Source organism: Microcebus murinus, chromosome 6 (assembly GCF_040939455.1).
Source record: "Microcebus murinus isolate Inina chromosome 6, M.murinus_Inina_mat1.0, whole genome shotgun sequence".
In the NCBI taxonomy this organism is placed as follows: Eukaryota; Metazoa; Chordata; class Mammalia; order Primates; family Cheirogaleidae; genus Microcebus; species Microcebus murinus.
In genome coordinates, this window is record NC_134109.1 from 30,456,307 (window position 1) to 30,476,370 (window position 20,064).

The window sequence follows — 20,064 nt, forward strand, 5'->3', positions numbered from 1 at the left end:
GTGGCCGCGGTGGCTGGCCCGGCTGCTCCAACCGCGGCGAGAGGAACCTGTGCACGGCCCGGCCGCGGCCAATGGGAAGGCGGGCTGCGCGGGGGGCGGGCGGGGCGCCGGGCGGCCGCGCCCCTTCGGGTCCGCAGGGCTGGGGCGGAGCCAGGCTCACGTCAGGTGGCCCCGGCGAGCGGGCGGTGCTGGGGGCGGGGCGGAGAGGGGAGCGGCGGCCGGCGGGCGGCGGCGGGCACCGGCTGCGCGGGCAGGTACCGGAGGCGGAGGTGGCGAGGCCGCCCGGGGGTGCGAGCGGGCAGGCGGGGACTCCGGCCCGCCGCGCCACTATGCTGCAGTGAGCGCTCGCGCCCGGCGCACTTGTCGCCGCGCCAGCCCCGCGAGCCGGCTCTCCCAGCCCCGCCAGCCCGGGCCCTACCTGCGGCCACCGTCGCGGGAGGGGGGTCCTCCCAGCTCCGCGGAGCCGCATGAACAATAGGCAGCGGCGGCTCCTGCGGGCGGCGGCAGCCCCGCACCCTATGGATCGGCCGCTCCATGGAGCCCTCCAGAGCGCTTCTCGGCTGCCTGGCGAGCGCCGCCGCTGCCGCCCCGCCGGGGGAGGACGGAGCGGGGGCCGGGGCCGAGGAGGAGGAGGAAGAGGAGGAGGAGGCGGCGGCGGCGGTCCCCGGGGAGCTGGGCTCCGACGCACCGCTGCCCTACTGGACCGCGGTGTTCGAGTACGAGGCGGCTGGAGAGGACGAGCTGACCCTGCGGCTGGGCGACGTGGTGGAAGTGCTGTCCAAGGACTCGCAGGTGTCCGGCGACGAGGGCTGGTGGACCGGGCAGCTGAACCAGCGAGTGGGCATCTTCCCCAGCAACTACGTGACCCCGCGCAGCGCCTTCTCCAGCCGCTGCCAGCCCGGCGGCGACGACCCCAGTTGCTACCCGCCCATTCAGTGTAAGGCGAAGGCGGGGCCGGGAGCGCGGCGGGGAGGGGAAGGATGGAGGCCGAGGGCTGGCCGGGAGGGAGGGGAGCCTCGCCAGGGTTAGGGTAGGGGTGGGGGGCTGGGGTGGGGAAATGCCTGACCTGGGTGTGGGTGGGTGCGCGCGCGCTGGGGCTGCGGGAGCCTTAGTTGGTGCAATGGGCAATAGAGGCGCCGCAGGCCCTGCCTGGAACCTCAGGGCGGTTGGGCTTCCTAACCTTCCTGCGGCTACCTCTACTGCAGCTTCTGATTTTCACCCGAGCAGGGGATCTCCCTGTCTCCCACTCCCTTCCTCTCCTCCCTGACCTCCCACCCGCCCCCTCTCCCAAGTCTGGAAGGATTTCTGGCCAGCTGGTGGTTACTGTCCTAATCTTAGTCCCCAAATCGGGGACCTAGCCAATGTCTTCTATCACCTGTCTCCACCCCTGAAAGGCATTTGCTTTTAAAGAGGTGGGGGTGTCTCCCGCTGGGCTGGGCTGATCCCGAAGTCCCGGAAACGTGTGAACTCAAGGCTGAAGTACCTTTAAAAGGTGTTGATTTCTTGGATCTTAATCCTGTATCTCAGAAGTTGTGCTAAGAAAGGTGTGTGTGTTGGGGGTGAGGGAAACAGGTGATGGATGGACACATGATTAGAGAGGGAAAAGTATGTCGTTCCCCCATGAGAGATCAGGAGTACAAGGTACATTGGTGAAATCCCAGTCCCTTGCAGCCAGGCTGTTCAGGCAATACATTTTCTCCTTTCTTCTCACCCTAGATCCTTGCCTATATTTGGAACTGGCCAAATCTCAGGGGGTCCATGCCCAGGGGTCCCTCCCAGGCCCTTTCTCCCAGTGTCCTCATTTCCCTCAATTTCCCAGGAGGCCACTATTCCACACCCTGTAATGGAATTTCTTTTGTTTTTTTCAAAGAAGTTAAATTGCCATCAGCTTCCCTTAATCAATTATACTAGGCCGTTTCAGAAGAAAGATGTAAATATCTACTAGCACAGCTTATACTATTTTGTATTTGAGAATCTACATAATTTTTCCCTGTTAAAAAGATATTGTTGGTGCTCGCTTCGGCAGCACATATACTAAAAAAAAGATATTGTTAATATATATTTATTACAGTTTATTCCTTATTTTGTATACTTTGTATGTTGATTTTTTTTAAAAAAAATTATTACCAAGGACCAACTTTATTTAGTTTTTAAAAATTTCACTTTAACAGTTGTTTTTCTGGCCCTGTAACTTATTTTCACCTGAACAATTGTGTTACTTTATCTAAGATGGTTTTTACGCACCAGTACTTCATATCAAAATCATAACCTCTTTCCTTGTTTTTCTGATCTTCTTCTTGTATTGGTGTTTTGACTGTCAGATTGATGTTCAAATCTTTAGTTCCTTTGTTTCTCTCCCCCTCTCATTCAACTGAAAACTTCACATTTCTACATTTTGATCTTTATAATGCCTGGAGGTAACACATTATTTTAAATTGTTTCCAGGTACTCCATCATTTTGATCCTGGTTCTGGTGAGATGAAAGCTAAGGGTCCTGGCATAGTGTTTTGAAATAGTATTGAAAATGAACGTAGTCATATATTGGAAGAAATATGAATAGTCTGGCATGTTAGAAAACACTGTGTAATTTTAAACATAAGTCTGATTTTGAGGTTCTTTGTAGGTGAAGTTTGGTAATTTTGTTTTTAGGGATAGCTGATGTCAAAGTAGAAGAGCTATGAGAAGTTAGTGAGCAGAAACTCAGTTTCTTTAATATCTTGTGCTTCTGGCTGTCAGAGCAGTCAGGAGAGAACATGACTTAGGCTGAGAGAACCTATCCTCAGACAGCCAGGCATGGCAACACTTTCTTCATTAGGTGACCTTTATTGCAACAGAAGTTACCTTGGCTAGAGTGGACTTCTAAATCTGGAACCCAGAGGATAAGAAAGAAGGAAGTACCTCATGCTTTTTGAAAGAATTGACTTGAAGAGTATGGCATTTGAAAGGCCTGGTAGGCTGGGCGCGCACTGGCTCATGCCTGTAATCCTAGCTCTCTGGGAGGCTGAGGCGGGCTGATTGTTCGAGGTCAGGAGTTCGAAACCAGCCTGAGCAAGAGTGAGACCCCGTCTCTACTATAAATAGAAAGAAATTAATTGGCCAATTAATATATATAGAAAAAATTAGCCAGGCATGGTGGCACATGCCTGTAATCCCAGCTTCTTGGGAGGCAGAGGCAGAAGGATTGCTTGAGCCCAGGAGTTTGAGGTTGCTGTGAGCTAGGCTGATGCCACGGCACTCACTCTAGCCTGGGCAACAAAGCGAGACTCTGTCCCAAAAAAAAAAAAAAGAAAAAAGAAAAGAAAGGCCTGGTAAGTTTTTTATTTGGCCCCACCAAGAGTTCTGATCTTGACTAGAATGAATCTTGTTAATTCAGAAAATTTAATTCCGGTCAAAAACTAATTATTGAGTACCTAATGAATGACAAATACTGTACTGTGTTAAATACTAGGGGATAAAGAAGTGATAAGGAGGAGCTCATAAGTCACATAAGGGAGATTGGTAATGTAAATATAAAATTTCAGTCCAGAGTTTTGATAAAGATGAATATGGGCAGTGCTGACAGGTGCATCTCTGATCTGCATGCACTGTCTACCAGTTCTGTTAGTATCACTCAGGAAATAAAGTGATCAACAAACCTGGTCTCCAAAGACTTGGAATAAAGTTGAACCACTGACAACTCTTCCCCAGAGTTACCTTTTGAACTTCCCCTCTGGGCCTGCAATGTGATATATTGTGGATTGTAAATGGAAGACAGTAAGTTAAGCAATAATGTTTGGTTTTAGTTTCATATTATTGCTTTTTGAAGTGAAAATTTGTTTCAAAATTTATTCAAATCAGAGGGGAAATTATTAAATTTTGTGACAAAACATATAGTAGTGATACTATAAACCATCTTACATTTATATAGTGCTTTTATCCCCTCCAATATAGATATGTATTAGAGTTTAGCTCTCTATGGATGAAAAATACAAATAACTTAGGGGCTTACTTGTCTCTTTATTTTAGTGAAAGATGAAAAATGTGCAGTTTAAAATTTATTATCTTGGGAGACATAATTCTAGCTGTTAAAAAAAGTTTCTCATTTATAAGAAAGTTGTGTCTATTTTCAAACAGGGCATACATTAAGGTTATTATTAATTCATACTTCTCTTTCCTACATCCACTAGAAATATAAGGGTGTATTTTCAGATGTACGTAAGATTTTCAAATGAGTGAAGTGTATACCATTCACTTGCCCACCAGAATGTGCCTATACATTCATTCAGTTTCCAGGCATACAATTGGGAAAGAATCACATTTAGACTCCAAAAATGCAAGAAATAAGGTTTTGTTCCTGATATTCATGGAAATACCCTTCCACAGAAACTGAAAAATGTGCTGAATGCAACTCGACCTGATTCTTACTTAAAACCAGGACTCTACTGGAGCAGCGAAGGGGAGGAGAGCCGAACATACTCTGCTGCTGCTGCAGGTCTAGTTCCTTAGTTCCTATCCAAAAGGACTTAGGGAAGGAAAAAGAAAGTCCCCCTTCCCTCTTCTCTTCCCGGGTTTTATCTATTTGAAAGTTGTGTTCTATGTGTTTCTTGGAGACTAGTCGTAGTATTTCTTTAACTAAATAGCAAGAACCTGAGATTTTATGTTCTACCCAAAGAGAGATTATTGCTTTCCCTTCCCCACAGAGGTTTTCTGTCTTCTGTGAGATCCCCGGGGGGAGCTGTCCTTTCAGCACTCTAGTACTGAATTCTATCTTTTAACCACTCCTGCATTTAAATAAATATTTTACACCTACTATGTGTTCACCACGTGTTCAGACCAGAGATTAAAAGGGAAGAGTACAAGAGACAATACAACAGTTAATTCTCTTAAGGAAAATTTAAATACTCAGTTGAGGAGCTAAGATAACAAATACAAATTTTTAAATGGTCACCCATCTTTTCCTCAATGTAAAAGCCAGTAGAAAAAAATGACTATTTCTTCCTTCCATAACCAAGGAGACTCTTCACTTATACATTTCCCTGAGAGGGTTTTTCTAATTTTTCTTTTTTTTTTTTTTCTTTTGAGATGGGTCTCAATCTGTTGCTCAGGCTGGTCTCGAACTCCTGGCCTCAAGCGATCCTCCTGCCTCAGCCTCCTGAGTAGCTGGAGCACATGCCACCATGGCCAGCCTCCAAGACAGCTTGTAATCTCTCTTTAACATAGACATATTTTTCTCATTCATACAGATGACATCAGGCAAAATTAGTAATCAGTTGAGATTCATTTTAGGACTTAGAAACACTCCGGCTATTTTTAAGCAAGAAAAGGAGTGAGCGCAGGAAATTAGGTACTTACAGAATCATTGGTAGGGCTGGGAGAAGAGGCTCTCAGCTGGACCTATACAGACAATTCCCAGAGCATCCGAACTGGCCTATCAGCAAGCTGCTGCTTCCCTAATTGGGAAGGTCCAGCATCAGTAGCTGCTGTTGAAGCTGTTGACTTCAAGAACCCCCTGTTGTATCTGCAGCCCAGAGATTAGGCCATGAAACATTCCTCTCCACATCCGTGGAGCTAGCAATTGGACACTGACATAGTATTGCAGAAAAATCCCACTTCTCTACAGCCTTGCTTGTCAGGAGAAGCTTCAAGAAGATGGTCGAGGCCAGGCACGGTGGCCCACATCTGTAATGCTAGCACTCTGGGAGGCTGAGGCGGGCGGATCGCTCAAGGTCAGGAGTTTGAAACTAGCCTGGCCAAGAGCGAGACCTCATCTCTACTATAAATAGAAATAAATTAGTTGGCCAACTAAAAATAGATAGAAAAAATTAACCAGGCATAGTGGCACATGCCTGTAGTCCCAGCTACTCGGGAGGCTGAGGCAGGAGGATCGCTTGAGCCCAGGAGTTTGAGGTTGCTGTGAGGTAGGCTGACACCACAGCACTCTAGCCTGGGCAACACAGTGAGACTATGTCTAAAAAAAAAGAAGAAGAAGAAGAAGGTTGTCATTTCACTTCTGCCTTTCAAATCTTGTGTATCTCATTGGCAGAACTTAATTTGCTTCAGAACTCTAGCTGTAAAGGAGGCTGGGAAATGTAGTTTCTAGCTTTCTGACCTCTGTAGTACTGAAAGGCCTGCTGTGAGGATTTTATCTGCCCACCATTTATTCTTCAGGAAGACTCCTAGATGAGGCAGTAACCTTTTGAATGTTTGGAACTTTTGGGGTCAAGATGAACTATACTTTTTGTATACCTAAAGACTGCCCACTTAACTTTTCCTGAGAGTCTCCTTTGTGCAGACTGCCAGTTGTATAATGAAATACAAATGAATATTAACCCCATAATAGGACAGAAGTGCTATAATTAGCAAGAACAGATTTTTTAGAACCACCAGCATCTGAGTGGCGAATGGAGGCGTCATGGGGCTGGCCAAGTAAGGAAGGGAACAGCCAGTAGTGGGCAGTTCCTCTTTTGGTCTTGCCAAAAGTTCAGAAATATATCTTTGTTTTCTTAGTTTTTTAGTAGAGTGTGATCTGTCTCTATATTTGTTTCAGAAAGCCCAAAAGTCCAATTCAAATTTTTTTTCCAGATCTGAATTTGGTTTGTTTCCTACTGAGGAGGATTTTTTCCTTTTCATTTTATTTAAACAGTCTATTGGTTGCCAAATGTGCGGCATGGCTAGTGCAATGGTGAATAGGCAGAGGGAATCTCTGTCTTTGTGGGTCGTGCAATCTAGCAGGACAACAGGCATTGAACAAGTAATTAATTAGAACCTTGATGAATCTTGCAAAATGAAAATTGCCACAGAAGTGTTTGATGGGGACCTGACCTCCTTTGGTCTTGGGGTTAGGAGAAGTTCCTCTGTGAAACTGATATTTAAGTTGAGCCCTGAGGGATGAGTATGAATCAATGAGGTAAAGACAAAGGAGACTGAGAAGATAGGGAACAGGGTTTCAGGAGAGAAACATAAAATTCACTTTGCTCATACAGCATTTAATATTACATCTGGCCCAAGTTATGATCACTGGTAGCTACTATTATGTGTCCGTGGAAGCCGTTCCAAACAGAGCTAAAGATATAAGCAAGTGCCTTGGGTTCCAACACTGGATTTGGGAAGGAGAACGAGTGGCTGGTGTGATACTGAGAACATCAGCGATTGAACCGGGGTACAGACCACTGCTGGAGTGAGACGTCTCCAGTGAGGCTTCTTTCCTGTATGTCTCTGTGTCACCAGGTCCTGGTTGAATCAAGTTCTGAAAGTCTCCCACATTGACCCCGTACTCCCCGCATTCATTGCTGCTGAGGTTTAGACCTCTGTGCTGCAGTGGCCTTCTTAGTCGTTCCTTTTGCTGCAAGCTTTCTGTCCTCCAGGTTATATTCTACATGGCTGCCAGTATTGGTTTCCATTCTAAAATACAGGTCTAATACCACTCCCCTTCTGAAAGATACATGCCTTCTATTGTTTACAATGCGAAGTTCAAGACCCTCAGATATTTCATGACCTGGTCACCCCCAAAAAGGCTTTGGGTCTCGTCTCCTATCCTGATGCATTTAGCCCAGCTGCACTGGACTCCCTGGAGTTCCTAGTGTACCGTATACTCTCATGCTCCATGTTCATGCTCTTTTTCTGCCCTCTGCTTGGATTGTCCTTCTCCACCCTTATTTCCTTTATTGCCTGATGAGCTCCCTCCCTCCATTCTTTCAGGCCCATGTCAAATGCTGCCTTCCCTGAGAATCCTCTCCCTACTAACCCTCTCAGTCCTCTCTTCTGCTGTGGAGTTGGTGCTTTTCCTAAGCCTCTGGTCATATTTCTGCAGAAGCTCTTCTCACACTGTGGTTTGCTTGCTGTGTGTCTGCCTTGGCACTGGACGGTGTGCTTTGCACACTGGCTACACAGTAAAGCTGAGCAAGTCTCACAAAAAGGGTCTCCCCCAGTGTTCCCTTTAGTTAAAGTGGTTGGTCTTGGTCCAGGATTCTGCATGATTTTTCAAGTGGGATTTAATGAATATTTATTGAATATTCTTAGAGACTATGTGCTAGTCACTAAGGAAAATGCAAATGAAAATAATTTAATCACAGTTCCTGCCCTTATGGAGTGTACCCTGTAATGGGGAGACAGAAAGGCCCAGTGAAAAGGCAACTTGTGATGCTTACCATCCAGGTAAATGGGTGGTTCCGTGGTGTTTTCAGGATGTTTTTGACGTTCTTCTTCTTTCTCTTCCTTTCTCAGTGTTAGAGATTGATTTTGCGGAGCTAACCCTGGAAGAGATTATTGGCATCGGGGGCTTTGGGAAGGTCTATCGTGCTTTCTGGATCGGGGATGAGGTGGCCGTGAAAGCAGCTCGCCATGACCCCGATGAGGACATCAGCCAGACCATAGAGAATGTTCGCCAAGAGGCCAAGCTCTTCGCCATGCTGAAGCACCCCAACATCATTGCCCTCAGGGGGGTGTGTCTGAAGGAACCCAACCTCTGCTTGGTCATGGAGTTTGCTCGTGGAGGGCCTTTGAATAGAGTGTTAGCTGGGAAAAGGATTCCCCCAGACATCCTGGTGAACTGGGCTGTGCAGATTGCCAGAGGGATGAACTACTTACACGATGAGGCCATTGTCCCCATCATCCACCGCGACCTTAAGTCCAGCAACAGTGAGTATGAACAGACAGGCTGGAGGGGCTAAGAGCAGTTGCAGACTCAGTGTGTGGCATCAGGAGGAGTGGGTTCCTAGTAGAACCTTAGTGGACAGTGAAACTCCTTGCTCAAACACATTCCATCCTTGCTTTGAGATGTGTATGTGGGGGGCATGGGTGCCAGGAGAGATTTGTTTAGGAAGAGAGGAACGAGGTACCCGGGGGGTTGGATGTAATTTTGAGTTCATATCAGCAAGTAAAATTGGCAATGTGTAATTCTGATATTCTGTGCAAAAAATATATAGATTTATTTTTCCACTTGAGGGAAGTGTATATGTAATCATAAGAGAGTTTTCCTCTTTGTGCGACAACAGGTAAAGCAAACCTGCACCACCTGTTTGAATTTCTCCCTAAACACCTCCATTTGAGATACCAATCACAGAAGGGACCATAAGAAGAGGAGGAGTACTGTTTAAACTGTGAGGCAATTTGGTGGCAATGTCCATTTGGAGAACATGACCTGGCCTGTAGCATTATAGACCTCTGATAGCCCAAGGGTGATACTAATTAATTGCCATAACTGCCTCATGTTTACTAGCAGGGAACTTGAGAAGTAACTGTTTATTAAACATCCAGAACCCATAAACTGGATTGTGAAGCAAGTGTTAGATATAATTAAATGGTGAGCTGGTAGAAGCTGCAGACTGTCACGCTGGCTGAACCCGCAGGAGTAGGAATACGCTTCTCTTCTGGGGTGGTGTGTGCTCTCTCTTGCCTTAACCGAGTGGTAGAGGGGATGTGTAATGTCATGTGCTTAAAATCACTTTGCGCATCCTGTCCCAAGGAGGAGGCCATTTGAGTTGAAGGACTTTGGGGGTGGCAGGGGCCCCAGGGACTCCACTCTCTCTGCATTCTTCAGCTTTGAGGCCAGAAATCCTTCAGACTTTGTTTTCTTCCAAGCTGTTCCATGTGTGGCTTTTCTGCTGATGCTATTGTGAATCTGTTTACTTTAAAAAATATATATTTTAAAATTATGTAAGTAGTGTTTGTCATAGAAAAATTAAAAAGTGCAGATAAAAAGAGAAAGTTAACCCATAATGTTTTCCCGTAGAACAACTATTACATTTGGGATATCCTTCTAGACATTTTTTTATTTTTTTTATTTTTTTGAGACAGAGTCTCACTTTGTTGCCCAGGCTAGAGTGAGTGCTGTGGCGTCAGCCTGGCTCACAGCAACCTCAAACTCTTGGGCTCAGCAATCCTCCTGCCTCAGCCTCCCGAGTAGCTGGGACTACAGGCATGCGCCACTATGCCCGGCTGATTTGTTATATATATATTTTTTTAGTTGGTCAATTAATTTCTTTCTATTTTTGGTAGAGACAGGGTCTTGCTCAGGCTGGTTTCGAACTCCTGACCTGGAGCAATCCGCCCGCCTCGGCCTCCCAAAGTGCTAGTATTATAGGCGTGAACCACCGCGCCCGGCCCCCTTCTAGACATTTTTAAAGCATATATGGTTTATAAATATATGAATATACTGTTCACTTTACTTTAAAATAGCCTTTATTATCTTTATCTCTGCCACCTGTGGCTTTCTCCTCCTTAATAATAGAAAAGTTCCTCTTCACAAGAGTGTGGAACATTAGGTGTGTATTTTAGATATGATGCATGTGAAGCATTTAAATTACATAAAACAAAATCTTGTTTCTCTTTTACCCTTTGGCATTTTCCTGTCTCTTTCTCATATGGTTATTTTCATGCCTCCTCCAAACTTCTATTCTTTAAGTGTATTAAATAAATTAAAACTTTTGGTGATGTCATTTCAAATAATTTCTGCCTAGAGATTGCTTTGGACGATGGAGTAAAAAGCATATGTGTTAGTGGAAAGTGGGAAGGAGATGCTGAATTTTCTTTATTTTATTTTTTTCTTATCATGTTGGGAGAACTAGGCAAAATGCTATAATGTTACATAATCGAGCCCATTTAGAAAGTTGGGCTAGGGTAATAGAATTGTAAAAGCTAACACTTCCTCGATGAAGTTTTTAATTTGAATATAATTTCAAGCTATACATGCAAGGTTTTACCTTTTATGAGATTTGTGTTTGGGAATCTAGGCTCTGGTGAAGAAGGAAAACTGCCTTGCCAAAGTTCTGGTGTTTGTAGAAGAGGGCCAGAGACGTGAATGTCATTCTGAAATCCAGAGGACAGAAAACTCTGGCCCTTTCTTTGTCCTTAAGTGAGTTTTAGGATTGCCGAGGCAGAGCCTTCAGGTGCAGTGCGCTGTGGCAGGAGTTGGACTTGTACACAGGGCAGTGTTTTAAAGGACCTCGTCATGACAATTAATGCCCAGAAACGTGCATGGTTGGTGCTGCTGTTGATGTCTGCTGTCAATCTCACATTGGAGTTGGGGCAGCACCTTGAAATTTGTCTGCTGTTGGATGTTTGTCTGGGATTGTACATATCCAGTAGGAGCCTTGGTGACACCATTGTTCTTACTGCATTACGGTGTGTGCATGACTTGAAAATTATTTGAGAAACATTATGCCACTTCTTCTCCCATTGCCTCCAGTTTGACTGTCATAACTTCTTTGTGTTTTGCAGAATTAGGGGAACACTGGCCCGTTTCCCCTGTTTCATTAGGGGTTTCAGTGCATTGGATTTTGGTCATTGTCACGTGAGGGCAGAATACTAGGAATTATATGTGTCAGTTGACTTTGAACCAAGAGAGAAGAGTATGTCTTTGTGAGAAAGAGAAAGTAGTTAGTGATAAATGTATCGTTGTTATAAAGGTTCAGTAAAAAGTGGTTTATTAAAATGTTTTATTATCCTGTTTACTTCCTTTAAAAAGTCATTTGCAGTTCACTGGCAGTGAACTGTGTATGGCATATAGTGTCCTTTGTTGATATATAATGTGCATTAAGTTTAGGTTTGACTGTATGTAGCCTAAAAAACAACACAAAATAACTGGCCAAACCAAGGTATATATGTATTTGTCTTAGCAAATAAGTCTGGAGGATTTTAGGGCAGCTCTGCAGTGCCATCAGGACCCAAGCTCCTAGTTTTTACCCATCATCCCTGTACATGGCTCGCGTCCTCAGGATGGCTGCTGGAGTCCCAGTTGTGTGGTCCAAGTCACAGGCCTGAGGAGGAGGAGACGCAGAAGCACAGGGAAAGGGGCCCCACGTGGCTGAGTCGGCTCCCATTAATTTTCCTGAGGTCCAGCGTGACACAACTGTTTGCATGAAATGGTCACCTGGCCGTGGCTAGCTGCATAGGAGTCTGGGTTTGAGTTGGAAGCTTTTATGCTGGGTGGCAGTGAGCCCAGCTGAAAATCAGGGTCTGTTATGGAGGAGTCACATGGCTGGTGGGGGAGCAGCTAGCAGTGTGACCAGGGACTCTTAATGCAGGATGAGCACCGGGAAGAACTGTTACCGCAGGTATTTAGCATCACACAGCCAAACAGGTTTACTCAGGCCCTGGGACTTGTGGCTCAGACCCCGGGTTTAACGGCTGGTTTATACTGCTTCACCACATCACATCATTAACTGAAGCATCACATCCCCAAACTGCTTATTAAAAGCCTCTGGCTATAAAAATGGATTTATGTGTCTCTGCTCCATCACATTGGGGAAGACCAGTTCCTTGATTATTATTAGCAAAGGCACTGGTGGAAGATGGTCTTTTGGTGGAAAGCTTGTCCTTTTGCGGGTAGGTAGATGGATCTCAGGATTTTGTGTGATAGGTAGGCAGCTTGGCACGAAGGCATTTGACGGAAGACTAGTTTAATAGTGGCCATTAAAAGTTAAATAAGTAAAAGATGAGATATTATGAAAAAGCTTTGGAAAATGTAAAAGTGAAGGTAGGGGTTATTATTATTATTACTTTTGTTTTATTATTAAATAACTTCTTTCCTTCTTTTAGAAAACACAGAAGGCAGTGTGTCTTTTTTCAGTTTTTCTGTGCATTTATACTTGTTTGTTTTTACCCTTAGATAGTATCCTAGTAAACATATTAATTGTAGCAGGATTTTCTCCCTCTTGTCAGTGTGTTGTCAGCCTGTGTCCCTAATCAGTACACTATCGCCTGCAGACTCCTGTCGGACACCTGGGGTATTTCACTGTGCTGTTTTGTGTGGCCCTGTAGTGCTTTAGTTTCATATAATTGGGAATAATGTCATTCTGCTCACAGGGCCATAGCATCCACATTTCATTAAGGTTTGATTTTTCTCCTGCCTGTACCTTCCTTAGGTTTTAAGCTGCTCATTCTTAATTGTATAGCTGAAAGGGCAGAGGTGAGTGGTGCACTGTATTTGGTTTGGGGCTAGCCACACCTCTCTTCTTTTTCTCAGATGTCAGCTTAAATCTCTTATGAGGTCTTTGCAACTTTATGTCCCTCTTCTCTTATAGAGGCACTTTCCCCTTAAGCCAAGCTTGTCTCCTCTCTCCCCCAGGAGTATACCCTGTACTTCCAAACCACTATGCTCACGTCACACTCACTCTTGCTCTGGGGTTAACCCTGCTTACAGAGGTGCCCTCGCCTCAGCTCTCTCTGCCTATCCACCCCATATCCAGTTTTCTGTGCTCAGCTCAAATGTGGCTGCTTCTCCTTCCAGTGACCCAGCGCATGTCCTTGCTGTGGTCAGTGCTAAGTAGTCATCTACTAAATATGCATAACCTGGTGGTACATAGAAGGCTACTAGAGTGACAAGGGACTAGAGCTGCTAGTCCAGCGGTTGGAAGCTCAAATGCCTTCCAGCCAGGGTAAGTACATTTGGGAGGCAGCTGGTAGGCGTTTATAGGTCATAAGAAGACAGAACACTGTGCTGGCCTGAAGGCCAAGCTAAGTTGCATTCCCTGGCCTCCTCTTTTGGTTGGCTGTGATCTCAGGAACATCCCTTATGTCTCCAAGTAGATTTTGTGTCTTTAGCTCCCAGCACAGTCCCAGATGCATAGTAGGGCCCTGAGCAAATGTATAGATAGAAGCAATGAATAAATGAGTGAATGAAGCATCACTTGAACTGGTTTACTTACAGGATCTCAAAACGTAAAAGGTCACTTTCTCTTATCCAAAGCCATCATGCACACCCCACTTGCGTGAAATTTGCTTTTTATCCTCATTAGAATCCCCTGGCCCTTGATCCATCCTAATTGTCTGAGTCCAACAACCTGTTTTGGATGCCCAGGTGTGGCATTTTGATGGTGCATTTGTTACCAACTTTGAACACCTCTGCCCCCTCCTCTCTCTGCACCCTCTGGTCACCATGCTGGGTAACTCTCTGGCCGATGTCTCCGCTGCGACTGTTGCCAGCTGCCAGAAACTACTGGAGAAGCCCGCTGCACCGCGCTGCCTGGATCCACCCCAGTCTGTTCTCTGCAGCCTCAGCGCTCCTTTTGTTCCCATTTGGGCACTGCCCATCATGCTCCTCACGGTGCCCGTCCTGGTTTTGTTGAGTTGTTCGATTGGCTGCTCCTCTTGCAGCTGGAGGCCCGTGTGGCGTCCCCTTTCCCAATTCTGTGTCGCATGTGCTCCGCCCGTGCTCTTCTCCAACCTGCTGTCGGAGTTCACAAGGCAGACGCTCAAGATGGGTTTTCATCAGTGCGAGGATGACAGAGCTTCCGTCTCCCCCTTGGCCTCAGGCCGGCTGGCTCTGGCTTGCTAAGCCCTGCAGGGTTCCTGGACCAGACACTGGCCCAAGCCCCTGAGTGGGATTTCTCATGGCTGAGAGTTTGCTGGCTGCCAGACTTGGGGTTCCCTGTGACCCGCCAGATTCAGCGCCCAGATTTAGCCCCCTTGTTCCTGCACACGTGGTAGAGCACATTCCACTTCATGGATGATGCCACTAAGGCATAGGCACCCCAGCCAGGAACAATATGACATGAGTCTTGCCTAGAAAAGAATGATGAATAGCTGTAAAAGCAGTTTTTCCTACAGGAGAATAAAATAAGAAACCATAAAACATTCCCAGAGTGGATTTGGGAGGTAGCAAAGTATCAGCTGGAGAACCCAATTCCTGGTCCTTTGTGAGAAGTAAACAAATGACTCTTTGCACACCTCATGACTGCATCCCCAAATGACATATTTCCAGTGGTGCCTGGCTCATGTCCTTCTGAATCTCTCACCCCCGTTTTCCTCCTCGTAGGGGTTATTTGCTACAAGTTCCTTCTTTCAGAGAGTCGGAGGATGACAGATGTGTTTTGAGGATTTTTCTAGGCAAAAGCGTATAAGCGCTCAAGAGTTGGATTTATCGTTTGGTTGCAAGAGGCCACACCTCAAGTTAGCTAGTAGCTGTCAGGCATGTTCTGGAGCATTGTGTTCAGTTGACGGATAGCATTTTCCCTGAACACAGAGACAAGTTCTGTAAGCCAAAATGCACCCATAAGTGAATGAAGTTGAAGTGAAGCAAATCACCAGCCAGGTGAACAGGACGCAGCAGAAGAAACCACCATGGCCAGAGGGCTGACTTGCAAGTTTCGTTGTATCTCTGGGTTCTTGAACTTGGCCTGGGAACCTTGGAGTTTGGTGGCCATTCTTATGGGCCATTCTGAGTGCTTAGTGTTAGAAATACAGCAGTCAGCAAAAACTGACACAGGCCCGGCTCCCTGTGGGGTCAGATGGATGGACCTAGATCAAAATAAAGTAACAGAAAAATGTAAAGTCAAGACTGTGGTGAGTATCATGAGAATGACTTATAAAGAGACAGGCCTGGACAGGGGTGTCGGAGGAGGATTTCTTGAGGACGTTTTGTTTCAGATGTGATCTGAACGAAGGAAGAGGAGTTGATTAGCCTGTGGAAGGGGCAGGTGGGGTGAGAAGGTTCCAGGCAGCGAGATGGGCAGGCCCAAGTGCCCAGAAGAGTATGGCCTCCCGGGAGGCAGATGGCATCTTTGGTGATCCCTTTGGATTGTTTTGCCTCCCTCCTTTCCTGTGGTTGGTGGAACAGAGGGACCACTGAAGAGGCTTCATGGAAGACATTGGTCTTGTTGTGGGCCATGTGCCTTCATTTCTCCAGGGGTTGCTCTAGAGTCTTGCCTCCCTTTGCTTGCTGTTTGTCACATCTGCGGCTTCTCTGCGGCTTACTGAGTGAGGCAGGAAGTAGAGGGACCCCGGGCAACACTTAGGCACGCACAGAGCTTGTGTCGGAGCTGGAGCAGAAGATGATGCTGTGTGGAGGGTCTTCGTCGGGATTTCTGGACTATGGGCTCTTAGTTACAGAAAATGGCCTTGGTGAGGGGTTGAGTTCAGGGCAAAGTGGGCTGCAAAAGGTGTGCAGGCTCTGACTTCCCGAAGAATATTTAGCCTCTCTCCATTTGCCTCTGTTTCCTCTGATTTGTGCCACTATTGCCTTGACAATTTAATAAATTCTTGTCTTCCCTTCTCCATATCCTTCCCCAAGCAAATGCGGTAGCAACTAAATAGTGACCACCTCTTGCAGGTGGCCTGTGCCTCTGTCATTGCTCAGGGTCAAGAGCTGTGCTTCCAGATCTTTAAGGAAACAAGAGTCTGCCCATCTCTCCTTTCCTCTGCATCTGTTGGCAAAATTTCCATTCCTTAACTCGGTGCTTCCCCTCATTCCTATGAGGTAGCTCAGGGTCACTTCTGGATAGGACACAAAGCCGTGATGTCAGTGGTCTGGTTGAGCCAGGAAAAAAACAGAGCTTCTTCCCTAGGTCCAGGGAGCCCAGGCCTTTACTGTGGAGTCCCTGTCACTACCCCTCCTGGCAGCCTGTCATAGAACCACGCTGTGTTCCTCTTATAAAGTATGGATTGTTAGCACAGGGCCTGTGAACCCCCCGGAATCTATGCAGGTTCATTCTGGGGGGAAAGGGTCATAGCTTTTATTAAACCAAGGCTCAGAGAAGGGTAAGCTTAATCGGGCATCTGTGTAAGAGGCGTTCTGGTGCAGCGGAAGGAATGCGGGCCCCAGGGCCGTCCTTGACACTGACTGGCTGGGTGGCCTTGGGCACACCTTGTGATCTCTCTGGACTTTAAATTCTCATCTGTAAAATGAGAGGTTTGGATGCCGTGGTCTCTGAGGTCCTGCCCAGGACTTAAAGCGTGAACGTCTGTGTATTCGGGAGCAGGTGAAGTCTGCGCCTGCGTGTGGGGCTGCAGTGTGCTCAGGTTCCCCCCTTCCAGGTGCTTCTGGCAGGGGCTGGATCTCCTGAAAGGGAGCCTTCACCGAGTGGGTTAGTGGAGAAAACAGCTGACAGGGGCCCCAGGTGCTCCCCTTCCCCATCGCTGCCCAGGGCACCACAGATGGCCTTGCTGAGAGAAGATGCTCCGGTCACATGAATCACTTTGTGGCGTCACAGCAAACCAAGGACAGTCCTTGTCTGGAAGCAGGACACAGTTATGTGAATGCCCCTTCTGTCCTTGCAGCTGAGCAAGGGGCGTGTTGGTGTCTCTGATCTTTGCTGCTGCTGCGACTTACGCTTGCTTCCTGCCCACTTTTCTGAAATGACACAGGATTGTTCAGGTGGTTTTACCTGTGTGCCTCCGTATCCCCACCCACCAACAGGATCACAGGAAGACCTTGTCCCCTGTGCAGTCCACTTTGCTCTACGTGTGAGACATAGAAATTAGACATATTAAAAGCTACGAATTGCATGTGCTTTTCCTCCTAACTTCCACAGGGGTTTTGCTCACTGTGGGAAACTTGGCGGTTTTGATCTGAGAAGGAAGCATTTCTCCCCTTAAGATTGACTTTGGGAACCGGTGCGGTCTACTGGGAGGAGCCCTGACTCGGGAATCAGCCAGACTCGGATTTAAGCTACTTCTCAAGCACCCGACGCTGGGCATGTGCTTATTAGCCTCTTGGAGCTCCAGAAAGCTCATCTGTAAAATGCAGACAATATAGAAAAGAGCAGTGTTGTTTTAAGATGGTACAAAATAATATGCACCAAGTATCACCTGGGCACTGCATTCAGTGAAGGGTGCTGTGCTTTTTCCCCTCTTTCCACGAAGTAGGAGAGACTTCCTTCCATTCCTTGTTATTTAGTCATACGCAGGACAGGGCTGGATTTCCCCTCTTAGTGGTGTGAGGATTTTAGGCAGCCCTGCACGGCCTTCGCAGCCAGCCAGGCATCGTTTTACTCATCCCACTGAAACAGGTGGATTTATTTCAGCTGAAGCCACTGAAAGGGCTTAATCCCTACCAGCCCTTCTAACTGTGCTAGCCTGCCTCTTGCTCCCTCTGGACCCAGCCTTAACTCGAAGTACTCAGACCCCTGAAAAATGCTGCCTTGTCCTGTCTGTTAACGGCCTTTGGCCTGATTGAATGGGACAGCTGGCCAATTTCATGGCTCTGCTGGACTCTCAGTTGTTAATTAAAATGCTTTCGCCCCAGGAGGAAGGCAATATATCTAGCTCCCTCTCTTCTCTGCTGCATCAGTTCTGCTTTTTTCACATCCCCTCCTGACTTCCCCACATCAGCTTGGCATTCTTGTTGCACAGTGTCTTTGAAGATTTTGAAATATTCAGGGCGGGCCAAAGAGATCCTATTTTGAGTTCTGTGGTCTTATTTTGGAAGGTGAATGGAGTGCATATGCTCCCCTTTTCCATCTCTGTGTAACCACTTTGTTTCCTGCAGCTACTCCCCAAAATCTGATTGTGCCCAGCACTTAGGAGGTTCCTAAGAAATGTTTGTGGTTCTGATCATCATGGATTCCAGCAGTGTGTCTTCTCCTATGCGTATCCCTTTTCCCTACACACACTCTCCGAACAACACCAAACCTTGTCTCCTTTCGTGCCCACTTTTAATGATACGAACCTTGCTTTCCATTGAGACATGTCCATGGGAGCTGTGGGTGAGGCTGGGTTTGAGTCCTGCTTGGCTCTGTTACTTGCTAGCTGGGGAGCTTGAGCAAATGACAAACTCTCTGTGCCTTAGCATTTGCAGATGTTAAGTGGGAATAATTATATCATCTATCTTATTTTACAGGATAAAAGTAAGGATTAAATAAGATAATCTAGGTGAAGCTCTTAGCAGGGCCTGGCACATAGTAAGTGCTCAGTATATTCACCATTTTTATTGTAATTCCAGCCACTACCTTTGTTCCTTCAGTATTTAGATCATGACTTAAGAAAAGTCAAGTCTCCTTCCCACCCTAAACCCCAAGCGTACTTTTTTTTTTTTTTGAGACATAGTCTCATTCTGTTGCCTGGGCTAGAGTGCCCTGGCGTCAGCCTAGCTCACAGCAACCTCAAACTCCTGGGCTCAAGCAATCCTCCTGCCTCAGCCTCCCTGATAGCTGGGACTACGGGCATGTGCCACCATGCCCAGCTAATTTTTTCTATATATTTTTAGTTGGCCAATTAATTTCTTTCTATTTATAGTAGAGACGGGGTCTTGCTCTTGCTCAGGCTGGTTTCGAACTCCTGACCTTGAGCAATCCACCTGCCTCGGCCTCCCAGAGTGCTAGGATTATAGGCGTGAGCCACAGCACCCGGCCCCAAGCGTACTTCTTAGAAGCAAATGCAATTAAGTTTTTTTTTTGTTTGTTTCCTTTGATAACTTATTTCTGTGAAAACATGGAAATCCCAATAGGATTCTTGACAGCAAAAGTGTTCCTGTTTATATCTTCCTTTCATCTTCCCCGGCTCCCGTGTCCGCCTCCCCTCCCCTTTCCTCCCTCGTATTGTGCATAATACAGCAGTCCAGGTGTTTGGCAGCAATTCCAATGTGCTAAGAAATCTTTCATTTTTTTGTCCCTAGTTCCTTTCTGGATGGACTTAAACTCCTTTACTCAATGAGCTGTTTGCTCTCTTCAAGCCCTTGCCTTTATAGATCTATTTCATAAGCTTTTCCAGGAGCCTGGGACCCTAGAGGAAGGCGTTCCTTGGAGTAGCTTGCGGAGTCGGAAGCCTGATGTTGGCCTCTGGAATTGCCCAGCTGTAGAGGCTCTGAGTGTCCATCCATCCCTTGCAGCAGGGTTGGGGGTGGGGCCGTTGCAGCACCAGGGGGACACCAGGGCCCTGGCTGCGACTGATCTCACAGCTGAAACCTTTCTTTGCAAATCCTTGTGACTGCTAGCAGTTGTGCCTGATAAGAAGGTGATATCACAGGAAAAAAGTATCACTGAAAAAAGAAAAAAAGTTATCCCAGATTCCAGTGTGCAAACATAACTGTTTTCATCTTTATATTTGGCTTTCCTATTCTGGTCTATATACCTCGTCTCCTCTTGCCATTTTAATCATGGTGTACGTGATGTCTGGACACTTGCATTTTTTTGTTTGTTTCTGTATTCTTTTTTTTTTTTTTTTTGGAGACAGGGTCTCACTTTGTCACCTGGACTAGAGGGCAGTGGCATGATCATAGCTCACTGCAACCTCAAACTCCTGGGTTCAAGTGATCTTCCTACTTTAGCCTCCTGAATAGCTGGGACTATAGGTGCCCAACATCACACTCAGCTAATTTTTTTTTTTTTTCTATTTTCTGTAGAGATGGGGTCTTGCTCTTGCGCAGGCTGG

The 20,064-nt window shown here is 46.5% G+C and overlaps 1 protein-coding gene across 3 annotated transcripts in view; it reads left to right on the forward strand.

Annotated features, from left to right (window-relative positions):
- The first annotated feature begins 348 nt into the window (after nucleotides 1-348).
- MAP3K9 (mitogen-activated protein kinase kinase kinase 9) overlaps nucleotides 349-20,064 on the forward strand; it is a 69,864-nt gene continuing 50,148 nt past the window's right edge. For all 3 annotated transcript variants that reach the window (XM_076003897.1, XM_012756142.3, XM_012756143.3), the window contains exons 1-2: nucleotides 349-937; nucleotides 8,203-8,616. In XM_076003897.1, coding sequence (XP_075860012.1) covers nucleotides 535-937; nucleotides 8,203-8,616 — 817 coding nt within the window. In that variant the 5' untranslated portion in view covers nucleotides 349-534. The remainder of the gene's footprint in view (nucleotides 938-8,202; nucleotides 8,617-20,064) is intronic.